Source organism: Pteropus alecto, unplaced genomic scaffold, assembly GCF_000325575.1.
Source record: "Pteropus alecto unplaced genomic scaffold, ASM32557v1 scaffold270, whole genome shotgun sequence".
NCBI lineage: Eukaryota > Metazoa > Chordata > Mammalia > Chiroptera > Pteropodidae > Pteropus > Pteropus alecto.
Window position 1 is genome coordinate 2,965,469 of NW_006430735.1, and position 17,326 is coordinate 2,982,794.

The 17,326-nt window shown below is 35.2% G+C and overlaps 1 protein-coding gene across 1 annotated transcript in view; it reads right to left on the minus strand.

Annotated features, from left to right (window-relative positions):
• Positions 1-1,243: 1,243 nt before the first annotated feature.
• GUCA1C (guanylate cyclase activator 1C) overlaps positions 1,244-17,326 on the minus strand; it is a 29,269-nt gene continuing 13,186 nt past the window's right edge. The window contains exons 2-4 of the mRNA XM_006905491.2: positions 12,755-12,904; positions 8,635-8,722; positions 1,244-1,398 (exon numbers count right to left, since the gene is read on the minus strand). Of these exons, the coding sequence (XP_006905553.2) occupies positions 1,244-1,398; positions 8,635-8,722; positions 12,755-12,904 (393 nt within the window). The remainder of the gene's footprint in view (positions 1,399-8,634; positions 8,723-12,754; positions 12,905-17,326) is intronic.

Sequence of the window (17,326 nt, forward strand, 5' to 3'; positions counted from 1 at the left end):
GGTATATTCTTTGTGAATCTCCTCAAAATCTTTTGGAAAACCCCAGAATTATCTACCTCCATCTATATTACATCTGTATCTTCATTTATATATTCATCTACAACTTCTCTATCTCCTTTTATACTTAATTTCTACTGCCATGTGTTCCTCATCTATACTTCTATCTATGCCTTTATCCACATCTATAATTATGAGTGAGACAGGATAATCCAACTCTGTCTTTATAATTTCAGTTGTGTGTTTTAAACCTACATTTGAATATGAAAGGATAATTAGAAAGCTTTTAACATAAAGGCAGCTCCCATCTGCTCTTCAACCTCCACTGTGTTTCATGAGAAAGCCTCACATTGAAAGATGTACTAATAGGCCTGTGATATAGAACCCCAAACTTAAAAAGTTCTAAACCATCAAGATATCCCATTCATCATTTTATATTTTGGAAAGGATATAAAAAATGAAATGTCAGAGCTATAATGTCAGGACCGTTTAAAATGTCAAGTGCTTGTTGTTGCATAGCCTGGCTGTCTGCTGTTCTGATCAAACCTCCAACTGGCATAATAATTGCACATGATGCATTGCATTTTCATTCACAACTGGACCCAGATTTATAACAAATCAGATAGAAACATTCTCATTGCCCGGCCTGGAATTTTCTTCTTTTACTCCATAGCTTAAGACTTTGCCTTTGGAACAGAACATTATTACTGATTCAAGATAGCATTTGGGGAAAGAAATAAGAAAGAAGGGTAGAAGAAAAGTTTCTCAATAGACCAGAACTCAATCATTTATAATATATAGATGCAACAAGAGTCAAAATACAGTAAACACATTTACTGAATTCATGTTTCATCTAAGAATACTAAACTGTGGGGAAAGTTGCCCAAATAATCTAATTCTATTTCAAGATGCAGACTAATTTAGGTCTGCAAGGAAACATACGTGTGAGCTCTATTTTGAACTGATAGATGTGCAGACAGTCCTTCAGTTTAATCACCATGTTCTAATCTGCACAGAGAGCACTAATGCATAAACAGAAAAGCAACAAAGCTTCTGTTTTGTATCTTTATGGAAGTCTCTGTGGAACTTAAGATGAATGATGTATTCATAAACTGATACCAATTTTAATAAAAACCTGAAATCAATAGTGTGTACATGGGGAAAATTTAATTTCTTCTCAACTAAAAACTGGAAAAAGCATTCTCAAAGCCACTTCATTTTCACCTTCCCTAGAGCAGCAGCCTTGTCAGGTGATTTGGAGGAAGCCGCCTCCTGTGTCTGGCTGCTTCCCGTTGCGAATCAGTTTCAGTACACTGGAAAAGTCAAAGCTCTTGGAAACAATCTTCAGAAGATCCTGATCTTTTTTCGTGCCATCGATAAATTCTTCTAAAGTCAATTCTCCTAGAAAATAATAAATGAACAATTAACTGAGAGGCTTTGTTCATACCACTCACCGGCATATACAATATATTCTGATATTCTTTCACTTCAACCAGACTCTTTGAATATTCATGATTCAAATAGAAAAGCATTAAATGTTAGGGTTGCTAGTGAAAATAAAGATGATGAATGCAATTTATTTTTTATGTTGAGTTGAGAATGTCAGGTAATGCACCTGGGTTCACATATACATTCACATATCTACACAGTATGGATTATTTGACCTTTGATCTTAAAGATATAACCAAATCAGAGGAGTGTAAAGATGGCCGCTTTTTTAAGATCAGGAGGAAAATGATTGCTTGCAAGGCTGTTTTTAATATTCTTCTCCCTGAGGAAAAAATTCCAGACTGTCCAAAGCTGTGAAGAAGATTAAACATTTATTCATTCCACATATAATTAATGGTCATTAGTTCTCCTCTCTTTTTCTGATTTTTGATTCCTAATTTTATCACTTTGACTTAAGCCTTAAGACTATGCTGGCCAGTCCAGTGCTATAAAACACCTTATACCTATGTATACTGGCTGCCATGTTTTTCCACTACTTTTATCCTACAAAGCAACTTTTTAACATTGGTGGGTACAGTGCATGGAGTGGGGTTCTCTGTTGACTTAAATAATTTGTATTGTAATTATCAGTGTATTCAAGTTGAGGGGTACAGATGCAATTGCTGATCTGAAAGAGATTATACTGAATAGGGTTTGTGGCTGGGTGGAAGGCCAAAGACAAGTCAAGTACATTCAGGAACTAGAGAAAGTGCACCTAGGGCAGAAACTGAAATCAAGTGTTATACTGTACTTGTACAGCATAACTTGTACTTGTACTTATACTTTTTAATGGATAAAGACAAATGTCTAAAATGCCACCATAGTGATTCAAATATAAATAAGCATATTGCTTTCACTGGCAAAATACTAAAATACGGTTTTTAGAGTAATCTTTACTCCTTATGTTTTTGTGTTAAAGAAATCTGTGCAAAACACCCAACTAATAGCAGGCAGGAATAGAATTCCCTATGTCTCCCAGGAAAAATGCAATTCTACAACTATGGAAAAACCAAAGTGAAATACAGAAAACTGAAAATGAAAAGGAGTGGTAAGCATGTGTACGGGTCACACAGACACAGATATAGTGGGGCAGGGGGACCATAAATAACAAAAAGATAATTGTTCTTTGCAAAGGGAAATCACAGCTGCTAAATTTTCAACCCAAAAGATTTTTCAAATTTCTAGCAGCTCAGAATGACTGAAAGAGAAGTAGAAGTGGAGTTGGGAGATTTGAAGTTGGTTTTGACCACTAAGTTGTAACACTTCTCCATTATCGCTGCTGGCCGTGAAAGAAGCTGTATCTGCAGGCGCTGGGTATAGTTGCCATGTTGATGGAAAAGCAATACAGTATACTGACGTGGAAAAGAGAGAAAGTAGGGAAATATTTTTAATTGAGTTATAATTGACATATAACATTTATTATAAGTTTAAGGCATAGAACATAATGATTTGATATATATCTATATGAAACATTACCACGATAAGTTTAGTTAACATCCATTACCTCGCAGTCAACAATTCTTCTTCTTACGATAAGATCTATGCTCTTCTCAGCTTAAAAGATGAGAATCTTCACTGTTGTTTTTTCACTTTCTTCAAAATACCTCGAACTACGCATAATATTTAATTTAATTTTTTCATGGTACCTAACCGCTTGCCATAAAATTTTTTCTCTTTTCCAAATTAAGCCAAATTTTACCTATAGTAACTTACAATGTTTACTATTTATGTCTAAAGTACTTATTTTGAAATTTTCCTCACTCTTTTCCCTGTAGCACTTAGCATTTATTCACTTATTTATCAAAGATTTATTAAACCCTAGTGTAATTGCCATTTTCTTCACCACACTGCTACCACGGGTACAGCTGACTACAGGGCTGTGAATGTGGGAGGTGCTGAGAAAACACACACAAGTGAATCGCTTTCCTTTATCTGATATTCTTAAACATTGCTTCCTAATTCTTTTCAATTGGCCTGTGGATTCAGGCTCAAAGAAATTAAAAAGTTGGTTTCTGAATCTCCCTAGAAAGGATCACCTGTGCAGATCCAAAAGTTTTCCATGAAAAAATTCTACGAGCAAAGAGCCAGAGCCGGTGATTGAGCTGCAGATCATGGGACTTAGAGGACGTGAAATGATTTTTGGGTTTTCATTATTTTGTTTTATATTTAAAGACACATTTCGATTTTTGTAGGGCATAATTCAGAAATTACACAATTTTATTTTTTATATGTTGAAATATACAGATACACATAATTTACCAATAGTATTTAGCATTGTTTGTTGTGTTGGTAGACACGTTCTCTACTCCTGGAGGTCAGAGTTACGGGTGTTCTTCTATCACTCACCACCAATTTCAGCAGTTTCATGGACAGCTATCCATGAATTTTTTTTTAATCCTGTTTTTGCAATCTGGCTATCTTGTTGATATTCCTGAATCATGATTTCTTCTCCTTAACATCTTAAGTATCTTTTATAACAAAACAAAAAATCACCACTCCTCACTTCCCTCAAAAAAAAACAAAAAGCCAAATTTTACTGTGTATGCTCACATTAGCATATTCGCTCTATAGGTTTCTTTCTTTCTTTCTTTCTTTCTTTCTTTCTTCCTTCCTTCCTTCCTTCCTTCCTTCCTTCCTTCCTTCCTTCCTTCCTTCCTTCCTTCCTTCCTTCCTTCCTTCCTTCCTTCCTTCCTTCCTTCCTTCCTTCCTTCCTTCCTTCCTTCCTTCCTTCCTTCCTTCCTTGCTTCCTTCCTTCCTTCCTTCCTTCCATTCTTTCTTTCTTTCTTTTTTTCTTTTCTTTTCTTTTCTTTCCTTTCTTTTTTTTAAAGAAACCAGCCTGTGTAAAGAAAAAAATATTTTCCAATTCTTTCTAATTCTTTTAAATAAGAATTTTTTGAAATATTGTGCCAATATTTCAAAAAATGGAAAATTAGCAAAGATGGGAATGAGGGTCTCAGGAGACGAGAATGACCAGATTTTCAAAGGAGGATGCTGAAGAAGATTTTCAAGGAGACAAATTTGTATTCCTTAGCAAGGTGGCACTAGAGGCGTTTAGCAGCATTTTATAGCAGTTTTAAGTGCAGCAGTTTCTTTTCTTATATGGGGAAACTCGATTCCTTCTTATCTCCTAATAGTTCCCAGTTTCCCAGTTTGGTTCACTGTGGCTTTTGTGGCTTTCCGGAATGTTCCAGTCTAAAATACTTCTTTCTGGTTATTCACTCAGTGTCTTCTTTTATGTTTTGTCCCTGTTTTCTTTCATTCTAAATATCTGCTCAATAATCATCTCTTTCATTTCCCCTTTGGCCTCTTGTCTCTTTCCACTTTTGTGATTTATCATTATGAGCCACTTAAGTCTTCTTCGTCTTCATGCTATTTGGCACTATGTTAAACTTGCCTGGGCACTTTCGGCACTTAATGTTGTGAACGGCATCTATAAATCTTCCTAAATCATGTCAAGAACGACTCCTGAGCATCTCATAGTAGAATGTGAATAGCTATTCTGTCTGTAGGAAAGTCTGCAGAATTCCATGCTCAATCAATTATCCTGACTTGTCTCGCTGTCCTCTCCGTTTTCATTCTTCAATAATATTGAATGTTGAGCTTCAATTTTCTGTCTTTGTGCTTCTCTTCCAGCTCTCCTTCCTGGATGCTTTCATGCATAATATAAGAATAAAACTATCTTGTTGAATTATAACAATAATATACGCTCATGGTATAATTCAACTATAGAAAGATGTCATGAAAAAAGAATCCCCCTTTAATCTCTTTCTGGACTCTCAGTTTCACTTTCCATTGCTAATCAGTCCATGTTTATATTTTATGAAATTTACAATGCATATGCATACATATGTTAGTTTCCAAAATAGCCTCCTAGATGTCTTTCTTCCTACCAGTAGTATTGAATACCGTGCTTTTTTCTTCTTTATTTCTTCCTTTGCTTTCCATACGACATCTTATCAGACACTCATTCATTACAATTATTTATAGAGTACCTACTATGTGCCAGGAAGGATGAGAGCACAGGAAATACCAAAGTACGTAAAATAGAAATAGTTCTTGTCCTCATGGAGCTTATAGCTCTTCATCTTTTTATTTTCTAATTATTAATTCTATATCTCTTTTTCTATTAATCTTCTAACTTTGATTTGCTAGCTACCATGATAATTATGTACAGAAGACTTCATAGCAGTTGTGTATTTTTTTGCACCATTAGATTTGATGTTGGCCATTGTTTTGGAAAAAACAAAATGCAGTCAAATTGGGGTTTTCACATATGTTCCTGAAGTTTTCTTGGTTATATCTCAGTGTGTTGTGATCTTCTTTATCTTTGGTTTCAATATTCACTGGATTATCAGATACCAATGATGTGTTTGCTTTTCATTTTGAGAATTCAAAAATTATATATGTTGGCACATAGTCAACATGATTCTGGCATATTTAATTTCTACTAACACTGATGTTTTGATAACAATGATAATAAAAATTTTAAAATCATATATGAGGTCTATATATTTAGGCTTATACAAATATGAAGAGATATTCTCCTCTGTGGTGCTTTCTCTTTATATGTGAATGAAACATTTTATTCTCCTCTGTCAAATACTGGCAAAATCCTTTTACACTTATGCAAATATCAACCTTATACGTCTTCATTACTTTCTCTTTCTTGTCCTCTGGTGCACTGAGTTATCTTTGTCCAACAGTACAAATTTAGTATCTCCTCTTTTTAAGATTTTATTAAATTTATTGGGGTAATGTTGGTTAATAAGATTATATAAATTTCAAGTGTACAATTCTATAATACATCATCCGTATATTGCATTCTGCATTTACCACCCAAAGTCAGTTTCCTTCTGTCACCATATATTTGACCCCCTTTACAAATTTCTACCTTCTACTTTCTACATGGAATGACCCAACTGTCTCTTGACGAGATGATATATCAACCTGCAATAATTTCCATATAAAAGCAAATTCTATGTTTTAGCTCTGCATATGCATTTTCCAAGAAACAGTGGTTTATTGTTATTTCAAAATGCAGCTAGTTTATTTGATATGTTCATTTTGTAAAATCAGTGAGATTTTTTATATATGTATATACATATATATATCTTTAAATACAAGTTTTATCAGAGGAAATAATTTGTGTGATTAGTTCTATAAGCTATTCCAGAAAACATAATGCATTTTCTCTCTTTAGACATATTCTTCTAGGTCAAAGAGCCCATTTTCCTAACTGCAGGTCACTGCAGTGATCACCTAAGCACAACACCTCACTCCCCCAGATCCACATCCATTTTCAACCCAGCTGTTTCTATTTCTAGGCCTCTTCCAACCATATTCCCCTTTGGTTGCTTATGTTGTGTTCTTAAGGAATCTACTTAAATAGTAAACAAAGCGTCTTGAATTATTTTCTTGTTTTCTGGGACACATTGTCTGTCCCGTTAAACTAATAGAAACTAAGCCTCTTTTTAAAGATAGCACAATCCTCATACTTCTCCATGAAAGGTCACCTTTTTTATTCCCCTATTCTCAGCACCAGAAGCAGGATCTATAGATATTTTAAAACATACTTGACCTGCCTGTTTGAAATTCACTGTATACTAAGTCTTAAACATTTGTGATGTCCCATCTATTTCCAGAATACTCATCTTTTGATCAATGATTTCAGCCCCCTGGCTGAAATGGTTTATTCTCTCTACTTTACTCCTTGCCATCCTGCAGCACCTCTAAGATTAAAAATTGAAACAAAGTGGAAGAAAACTTACAGCATTTTTCCTGTTAGATGATTGCCATTTTTGGTTGCATCTTGGTGTGTTGTGACCTTTATCTTTGGTTTCAACATTCACTGGATCATCAGACACCAATTAAGGTTTCATTAGACTCATAAAACCTTCTATTCTCCATTTTTCTGGACCTTTTCTGGCTTAACTTGTCTTCCTTATCAACACTGGTTAATCTGAACCTGTTCTTTGCAAGCATCCACATAAACTGACTTATTTTAATTTTGATCCACATAGACCTAAACATGAGTGATTACACCAAATGGCTTTGATATTGGTAAAGTTGTTTTTCTAAAACTTATACTCTCGTCCAGTTAGTTGGCTCATTCATAATGGCGATTTAATTTGACCTCTCTCCCAGCCTCCTTTGTCATCTCATCATGCCAGACTGAGCCTCCGCTTTCAACTAGTGCAAACTGCCACACTCAACTTAGGTCTCTATTGCTCTCTAGTGTTCACTATAAGAAATGACTCATTGTAGGCAGGTGGATTCTGTGGTAAAAGTTACTGTGGAATGATGACTCCATAGCTGGAGTCCCAATATCTCATATCCATTCTTTTTCAAAAATCTCTTACTAATATTACACAATTCCAAACTTTTTACACAATTCCAAACTTTCTGGTTTTTCAAGAACCATTCCTAGATATGCTGCCTCAGTCTCAAATCAATATGCTCACCTACCAGTTTACTGATATTAAAGCCATTGGTATAAATACTCCCCCTTTTTTGAAATATCTGTGTTTTCCCTTTCCACTCCATCTTTGAAGAAGAAGCACACTTTTTTTGATCCGGAGAGGAAACCAGATTTTAGGGTAGAAAGGAAAAACAAAGAAATGAGCAGAAAGAGTAAAGATGTAGAAAAGGTAGAAAGAGCAGAAATGGAGACAAGTATGGACAACACTTTCCAGAATTGTGTAATCAAAGGGAAAGAAAAAATCTGATAGGAGAAGATAGCATAATTGAAGGAAGGATTTCTTCACTAGGGAAAACCAACGGTTATTCATAAGTTGATGAGAAACCTCTAGTAGAAAGGAAATAATAACTGTAAAATGTCCCAGAGCAAACGGCAGAGGATCCTTCATCTCAGCTTCTCTTACTTTCCTTTTTCTGTTATCTCCCTTTACTCTTCCTCATATATCTCAAAGTGCAAGCATCACGTGTTGAATATAAACACGGTCAATGAATATTTACTCAATTGCGTGGCATTAACTGGAAAACACTGAGCTGGTCAAACTATGAAGCTGAAATGATACCGCAGCTAGGGTTCAGTTGAAATTTCATGCTTTTATCTAAATGGCACTCCCCCCACCACAACCACCATCTAGTTTGTAAGAAAAGTGAGCCTGAGGAGAGTAGCTGCCTTACCATCATGGTTTATATCAATCTTATGAAACACCAAGCTGGTGAATTCTTCAGGACTCAGAGTTTGCTGGCCATTGAGAGTTTGTACAGTCTGCAGAGAGAAATTAAATCAGAGAGTTCAATTTTGCTGCAAGTAAATACATTTTTGTGACATTTCTACCCCAATGTGACAGAATTTTGTGATGTGTTCATGTCAGTTTTGCTATCCAACGTGTTATAGTTGTAAAAAAATAAATAAAAAGATTGTATGTCAGTTCTGAGTAATGGGGCTTGGAAATTAAATTAACTGAATACAATCTGAGGTTTAATCCATTCAACATATTAGGTCACAGAAGATACTAAGAGCCCGCTGGACAAAAAGTGGTAGTGGTCACTGTCATAAGAATTTCAGACTCAAAACAGACAATGTTTTCAATTTTAGACCAATTATCTTTGATCTTATGGATGAATTAAAAACTACGTTCTGTAAGCAACCAGTGCTTTCTCTCTGGGTTCTGACATGGGCACCTCTGGTTCTTTTTACCCTTTTGCAGAATGATCTGCTAGAAAGACAAGAATGTATGCCTCGGAAAGACATCGAACTTCTCTCACACCTGCTGGCATTTTTTCATTGTATAAGCTGTCAGGCGACCCAGGGAAAATTACATTTTCAGATTTTCTAGAGAGAAGATTTCACTACTGTCTTCCCTCCGCCCTGTGATTAAATTAAATGACCCATATTTGACATAGAAACTTAACAATAAAATGAAAGAGAGACAGAGAAAGAATTAGTCACCTGGGAATTTGAATATATCTATCTTGATTGAATATCAAAGAATCTTTAGAAAAACTGCTGGCAACATATTTCAATTAGAGGGCATGATCTTAAATATGACTTTCTCTATTGCTGCTTCCCAAGCATTACTAATTCTGAATCCCTTACGCTTATTAGATGAAAATGTTAGAGTTTCTCAATGCCTTGGCAGAGGCCCCAAAGCCTAGAAAATTTGGCTAGGCAGCTAATAGTCTCACATCCTAAAGTGATACTAGACCGTATGTATAAGTTATAATAAACAATTATGAAATTTCTAGGATTTGTCCATTAGCCACCTCCTGGTAATATAAGTATGAGTGAAGGATTGAGTAAAAAGTTGATGAGGCTTAAAAAGGGGTAATATTTTTGGAGGGTGTTGTCAGTGTGTCCCGTGTCTTCCCGCTTCTTCTTATAGGAGAAGCATGGTGGGGAGATGGGCAAGGAGGTGAGGTTTGTTTCCTTGTTTCCTTCCTCATTTATCATATGCTCTTTCTCCTGAATTTTGCTAAGACCTTCTCTGACCACTTTCTAAGTGAGAGCAGGAAGGGATAGGAGAGAAAAGGGAAGCAAGAGAGCTCTGACTTGGCAGATACTGTCGTGGTTATCAAGTTTCATGGCTCTCTGGATGGCAGATGCTTAAAGTCCACTCTTTTTCTGAGGACAGCACCCCCCGCCCCATCTCCTTTTCATTATTGAGACTCTCTCTCCTGCAATTCTCTAAACATAAATCATGCATTTTGATTTCGCCTTATCCTTTGAGGCTCCATATTTGGGTTTCTCACAATTGACATTTTGGATCATACAATTCTTTCTTGTTTAGAATCATCCCGTGCACTGTTGAATGTTTAGCAGCAGCCCTAGTCTCTAAACAGCAGATAGTGCTAGCACCACATCCTCCCCAACTTCCTGGACATTGTCAAGTGTCCCCAGGGGGAAGAGGAGAACAAAATTGCTCCTGGTTGAGAACCATTCTCTAGCTCCATCTTCAGCTTTCTTCTTCTAAGGTTTCTTTACTTCTCCAAGTAGTTCAGCTTGGACAAGATCCAAGATGACTCTATGACAGCTTCTTCTCACAGTGGCCCTTATCTGATCCACTGAGAAACCCAAGCTTCCTTCATCCCAACAAATTTTAGGAATGCAGATACTTCTTAAACTTTATCCCTCTACTGCTTCACATTTCTCCCCAAACTGTGTTTCCCAAACTGTAGAGTACATCCACATCCCAGTGGTCTCCCTAAATCCCCACACTATTGACTTGAGGACTCTTACCCAAGAAATCTTTTCCTATAATCCTTCTCAAAAACCCTCCTCTTGACCATTTTATACCCTTGAAGTGAGATTAAGATATAGCTACTTCCTTTCTAAATTCTGTCTATAATCTAGTACTTACTTCAGATCTCTTAATACCTGGGCTGAATTCTGTTTTAACATTCCATTACCATGTGTTGAGAGAACTTACATTATATAACATGTATTATTCTTTACCCTGCTGTTTCTCTTTCACTTGCCATAATATAGAAAGTATGTTTGTAGATCACTAATTTTTTTAAAATTATATATTCCATTGCATTAATTTATTTAAAATTTTCTTTTTTAGTTTGCTTTTTATTTTTACTGTCTTAAGTGAGTTTGTGATGTAAATCGTAGAATTTCCATCTTAATAACATTAATATTTGTTCTTCCTGAACTAAAATAAATAATATTGACTTTAAAATAAAGATAAAATTTTAGTTTCTTGATGCAGACTACTAAATTTCCAAGAATGTTGTATACATTTATACTTTCTCCACAGTGTGTAATGTGGCTCTCCTTAAAGTGCCCTTGCCAGAAATATATCTTATTGTTCTTAATCTTTATTAATTTAATTGATGAAAAACAGCATCCAATTATTAATTTCTGCTCTGCCCTTTTATTATTTCAGTTTCCTTATTTCCTTTTTATCCTCTTTCTAAACACTTTAAGGAAAAACTAAATTAGCTACTTAATATCTCTTTCCTTGACTCACTAAGTTAAACATTTTTAACTAATGAAAATCTGTGTACATTTTCCCATAATATTTAGACAAAATCACTTTTATCCTTTTGCTCTTCCTAATTCTTTTGAGAGTCTGATGAATCTCTCTCTACTCCCTAAAATGGATAACACACAGGCAAAATTTTGCCCTCAATTTCAAAGGCCTCCAGGATTCCTAAAGGCCATAGACCTACAGATCCCAGGATAAGAACTTCTGCTCTGGTATTGCTTCAGAGGCATCCCTTAATATTTACATACTGTATTACACATTTGATGTTTTAAAAATAAATTTGAACATATTTATTTTAAAAGATATTTTCAAATTTACATGAGGTTAAGCACTCTCTACAGAATATCCTAGATTCCCAATTTTGTGTTGCAACCTGTAGTATGGATGCACAAATTTTGAATTTAATGCTTATAAAGTTTGACTACAAAGTGCTTCTTAGTATTTTTTTTGGTGAATGATCTATGTAAGATTAAAGGGAAGCAATATTAGTATTATCATACTTTTGAATTCTTTCCATATGTTGATAACACTACATTTGCTAAATAGTTTTAATTTTAACAGTTTTGTCCATTTGTTGAGGCATTTCATTATAAGTGTGGTTCTACCCATTTATTTTTTCTTGTATTTTTGCTAATATTTCTACTATGTCTTATGTTTGTAACTCAGCTTCTTCATTTCTAAGTGAAAGAATTCAGACCAGATCATTTCTAAGACATCTGATTCTAACTCTGATTCTGTTACAAGTTCAACGTATTGCATTTATAATGTTTATTTTACTTCATATCTTCATTTAGGTATAGTGTCCCACTTAATCATCTTTTACTCTGAAATTAATTTTATCTCATATAATGATAATAACTATCTTTACTCCATTGGCAGATATTAAACTTTAGAGATAGACAGATTCTGAGACCCCCGAGCTATCAGAAATACTTTAGTCAGGCTTCCAGAAAGAATAGTCATCAGGTACCTTTATTCTTAGTCCATGTCTCTTGTTATATAAACTATCCTGTATTTTCGTTGCTCACTGAGGCAGAGAAAAAAGATTTAGAACATCATGTTTATTTAGTTTTTTATCACAATACCTGCTAAATTTGTAAACTTCAGAGTGGACTGCATCAACAAAAAAACATCGATTTGCATTTGTACCCTCAGTAACCAATACGAGTGAAATTTACATTGTTTCCACAATTCCAAATTTATGTCTCAAAAATAGTCAACCACATAGCTGTCACCAGCTCTATAAGGAAGGAGAATTGAATTAACTATATAATGTCCTATAGAGGACATTTTATGACTTCACTTACCATGAAGATGTTCAGTAGTTCCTTTTTGTCTATAGAACCATTTCCATCAGCATCATACAGCTTAAAATACCACTTTAATTTTTGCTCCATTTTTCCCCGTACAACTAGATTTACAGCAGCAATAAACTCTAAAAAGTCAATAAATCCATCCTACGGAAAGCAAGGTGGAAAGAGAAATAAGTAATTAAGAAAAACAATTGTTTTACTCATTGTTTATGAGTAGAACCTTTGGTAAATTTAATACAATCCACAAGATTTTAGCATAGAACTTTTCCCTAGGGCTTCATTAAAAAAACAAACAGACAAACACATTGGTAATATGTATAGAAACGAGTAACTTTAAATATATAGGTAAGTGCTTTTTAGAGAAAATATCTACTTACTATGCCAAAAAAAAAAAAAGTTTCTGAAATGCCATGATGGAAGGCTGAGTCCTCACCACTGAACACCCTACAGTGGTTGTCTTCTCCTCAATATTTTCAGGTTTTGCCATCCACTCATGGAGAAGACCGGGTACTAATTTTTAATAGAAGGAAAACATCAAATAGTTTAATTCTGTACTCCTTTTGAGATAAACTGGTTGATCTTTTTGGACTGTTAAATTCCAGGATTCCTTTTAAGTGCATAATTTTCAGCATGAATCAATATTTGTGAACCTCTTCTATAAAGATTTTGTCTTATTAGTCAATTTTAGTAAAGGGTTACATGCTTAGGTAGTTCTCATTCTGTTTTAAATTGGTAGAGCATTCTCATTTGAAACAGAAACCGTCTGTGTCATTCTTGATAATCACACACTTTAAACTGTGTTCAGCCAGATGCTCAACTATCTTAAGATAGTTGTGTGACTTTTCCCATGAGTCCAGTTGCCGATGGTAGCACATCCAGCCCAAGACATGCTTTCAGCTGCATTCTCTTTGGAATATTTAGGATGTCTAATTCTAATTACAAAATAAGATATGACACAAATTACTTTTTCTTTTGGAAATAAAGGGCTTTAGACTTATTGCTCTATGAAATGACATGTGTTTGCCTTGAGTCTCAAGCATTTATGTCTAGTTCCACCAAGTCTATGAGAAAAACAACTGAGAAATCACCAGTGGTTCTGGATGTGAAACAAAGCCTGTTTGGCTGGTCAATGCCTCCTTTTTTTAAAGATGACTACAACACCTCAGATATTGAAAGCCAATGTGTTAATCACTATCTATAACTTTGTCTTCAAAATGTATTACATTTATTAATTTGCTACGTTGTGGATGTTTCACCTCTATAGTATAGAATATATATTTAAAAATTATTTCACTTTTTAAAATTCACATTTAAAAATTAATTTGAGCATTAGAGTTTTTACATTTTATAATTTAGGCATCTCTACCCCATCAACAACTTTAATACTTCTTATGAGATAAGACTTCTGCTAACAGATGGGAGTCTGAATGAATGAGTCTTCTAAAGGAAGTTTGCTCAAGTATATAAAATGTATAGTGATTTTTACTTTTACTCCATCTGCCTTTCCTATTGCTCATTAATACCACCTTATTAATCCCTATCAGGGATAAGGGAAATATGTTATCACAGAGTTGAAATTTATTTAAGATGACATCAAGATATTATATATCCAGATATGACAAGACATGACCACTATTTTTCAGAAACAGGACTGGCAGGTGTATAAGATATCACCTGGGTGGACAGTATCTAACCAGGGACACATCTGCTCCCAGGTCTTCCTCTTGTATCTCTAGGGCTGACCAATTAATACAACTGTTACTTGAGTAATTACTAAGCCTGTTCACCAAAAGGTCAGAGAAGCATCCTCCTGGCAAAGACTAAGCTGGCTTGTTACAAAGTTGATTCTCCAGTGTTCACATATAAACCTGATATTTTGTGATGGTTTGTTTCACTTTATGAGTCCCGCTTCAGTGATCACAATTTTCTGTGTCACCTGCATGATAAATGACAACAGGCTAGATTGAACAATGTTTCCTTTAAAATATTTGGTACTTTACAATTAGGCACAGTGGATGGGTGATCCTAACAACTTCCAATCCAGGCTCTGAAAGCTCTGGGAAAACCCTACCTGGAGATGAGAGTTAGTATTTTCATTGCGTGGTTTTAAAATGAACGGCCTGGTTAATCTATGGCCAAGTTGACTGTAGGCGAGGAAACTTTTCTACTTAGACAAGCGCAGCCTCTTCAAAAGCTCCCTTAAGCAAAATATTTTCTGTTTTCAACATTTTGTTATGTATCCAAGCAAATTACTTCTTACAATCAATGACCAACTCTTCCTTCCAAATCTCTTTCTGTTAAGATTTTGTAGAAATTTGCGTTGGTGAGCTGACCCCAGTAAATGTAATTAAATAGCTTGTGTTAGTGTCGGAGAAGGTTTTAGGTAAATGCTTATGCAGCAAATCAGAAAAACAAAAAACAAAAAAACATGTCTTCAATTAATCTATAGATTTCAAGGATGGGAGTAGGGAATAAGAGTCACAGAGATGATGAGGAGATGTCCCTGAAAATATGACTAGAAAAAATGCAATAGAAAATTTCCAAAATCTTTGGGGAGAGCCGAAGGAACACTAGGTTCGGAGTTTTGTAGCTGAGCTACAGGAGTTCCTGTGCACACAAGACTGTCTGGAGATGTCAGACACCCATTGGCCTTGAACCAGGCTAGAGTTCATAAACTCCCTGCATCAGAATCATGTGGGAACAACAAAATATGCAGATTTCTAGACCTCAATCCAAAACAATAGCATCAAAACTACTTTTTAAATGCTCCGCAGGTAAGTCTTATGTATCCCAAGATTTGGGAACCACGGACTGAAGCTGTTTTTCTTATCCATGTCTTTCTTTGTAGGCAATATAATCATCTAGCCATCTCTCCAAGTGGTCATTGAATTATGACTTATTTTTACAAGAATTTATGTACCCTTATAAGACTAATTAGAAAAATTATGACCCACATGGTTCAGTCTCAGAATAATGGCATTTTCACAGGAATACAGTCCAACAATCAAAAATTAATTTCAAAATAACAGCAAGCCTTTACTTTCATTTCTGGAATAAAGACGAGTTACACAAAATTTATGGATTTCTTTATAACATGCCCTTCCTCTCCCATCTGCTCTTTCATATACACTCTGCTGCTCAATCTTCAGCAAGCTCCATTGCCAGTTTCTTCACTGCCAGCTCTAGCACGGGAACACTTCACCCTCTTACTCAACCAATTTTTCTCATAATTCTGCATCACAAAATCCTGAAATATTAATTTGGCAATAGCAGAATCCTCCTTAGAAGTTTAGGAAAGGGTGCAAATTGAGTGCACACAAAGGCATTCTAGTGAGCCTCAGGAAAGAAGAGTTTGGGAGCATGTATACGAAAATAATTTTAATCTCAACATGTTTACATCCTATTCTGAGGATGGAGTGAATTATAGGGAAGAGTTAAATGGGGGTCAAGATGTGGAATCATGATGGTTCCTTGGGCTCCTAAGAGAGTTTGGCTTCATTCATATGTTATAAATCATTTTGTAGGGAGTGTGGTTAGAACAAGAGAGAGAAAAAACAATGTGTGGAGACTTCAAATTTAAGCTTTCTCATGGTCTCTAAAATGTATGAAAACTGTAAAGCATGCTTTTTACATCTATAAAGAAAATATACATATATGGATGTTTCTCTTTCTACCACTAAAGAGAGAATTTTAGAAATCTAATATAATAAAAAAATAAGAAAAGCAAGATCCTATGTACTTCTCTCCAACAAAGAGGTGGAATATGTGGTCTCCAGGCAATAAAGCTTATATACATATGAAAATATTTATTTTATTATTTATTACTAAGTATAAGAACTACTATTTATATATAAAAAAGAAAAACACCCATGTTCCAAGCACTGCACAAGTCACTTTTCATGTATTATCTTTAATTCTAACAGTAACCTTACAGGTAGCATTATCATTATTTTACAGAGAAAAAACCGATTGTCAGAGAAGTTAAATAAAATACACTAAAGTAACAAAACTAGAATGTGGGAGAATCCAGGATTTAAACACTGTCAGCCTTACTCTAAGACCTTTATTCTTTGTACCATAAAACATTGCCCTCAGAACTCATTAACAATTGAATTCTTTTTCTGGAGGAGGTGTCGGTAGACTCGAATAGATGGAAAATATTCAATGCAGTATGTTGTTCTGGATTCCTACATGTGAACCATTTGGTAATGTCACAGTTGCATAACGTAAGATAATGAGGAGTGTCTGAGATACTGCACCTAGGAGCTTGTGCTCCCTTCATATCTGGTGCTGCTCAAATTAAGCTGGCCTGTCTGCTCTAAGCTGCTTAGCCTCAGGGAGACTTGTGAGCCCAGAGGGCTTCTGGGGCCACCACTTCCAGGCCCTCCCTCACCCTGCCCACATCGCCATCTGGCTCAGCAGGATAGAAGTTGTTCATTCTTCTTGTGCCCTCTCCTGCTCCCCACTGTCTTTGATGAACATTTCTTCTGTCCATTTTGGAATCCTCAGTCTCTCTCTCCCTGACCATGGGTTTAGCCTCCAGCACTCCATAAACAGCAACCTTTC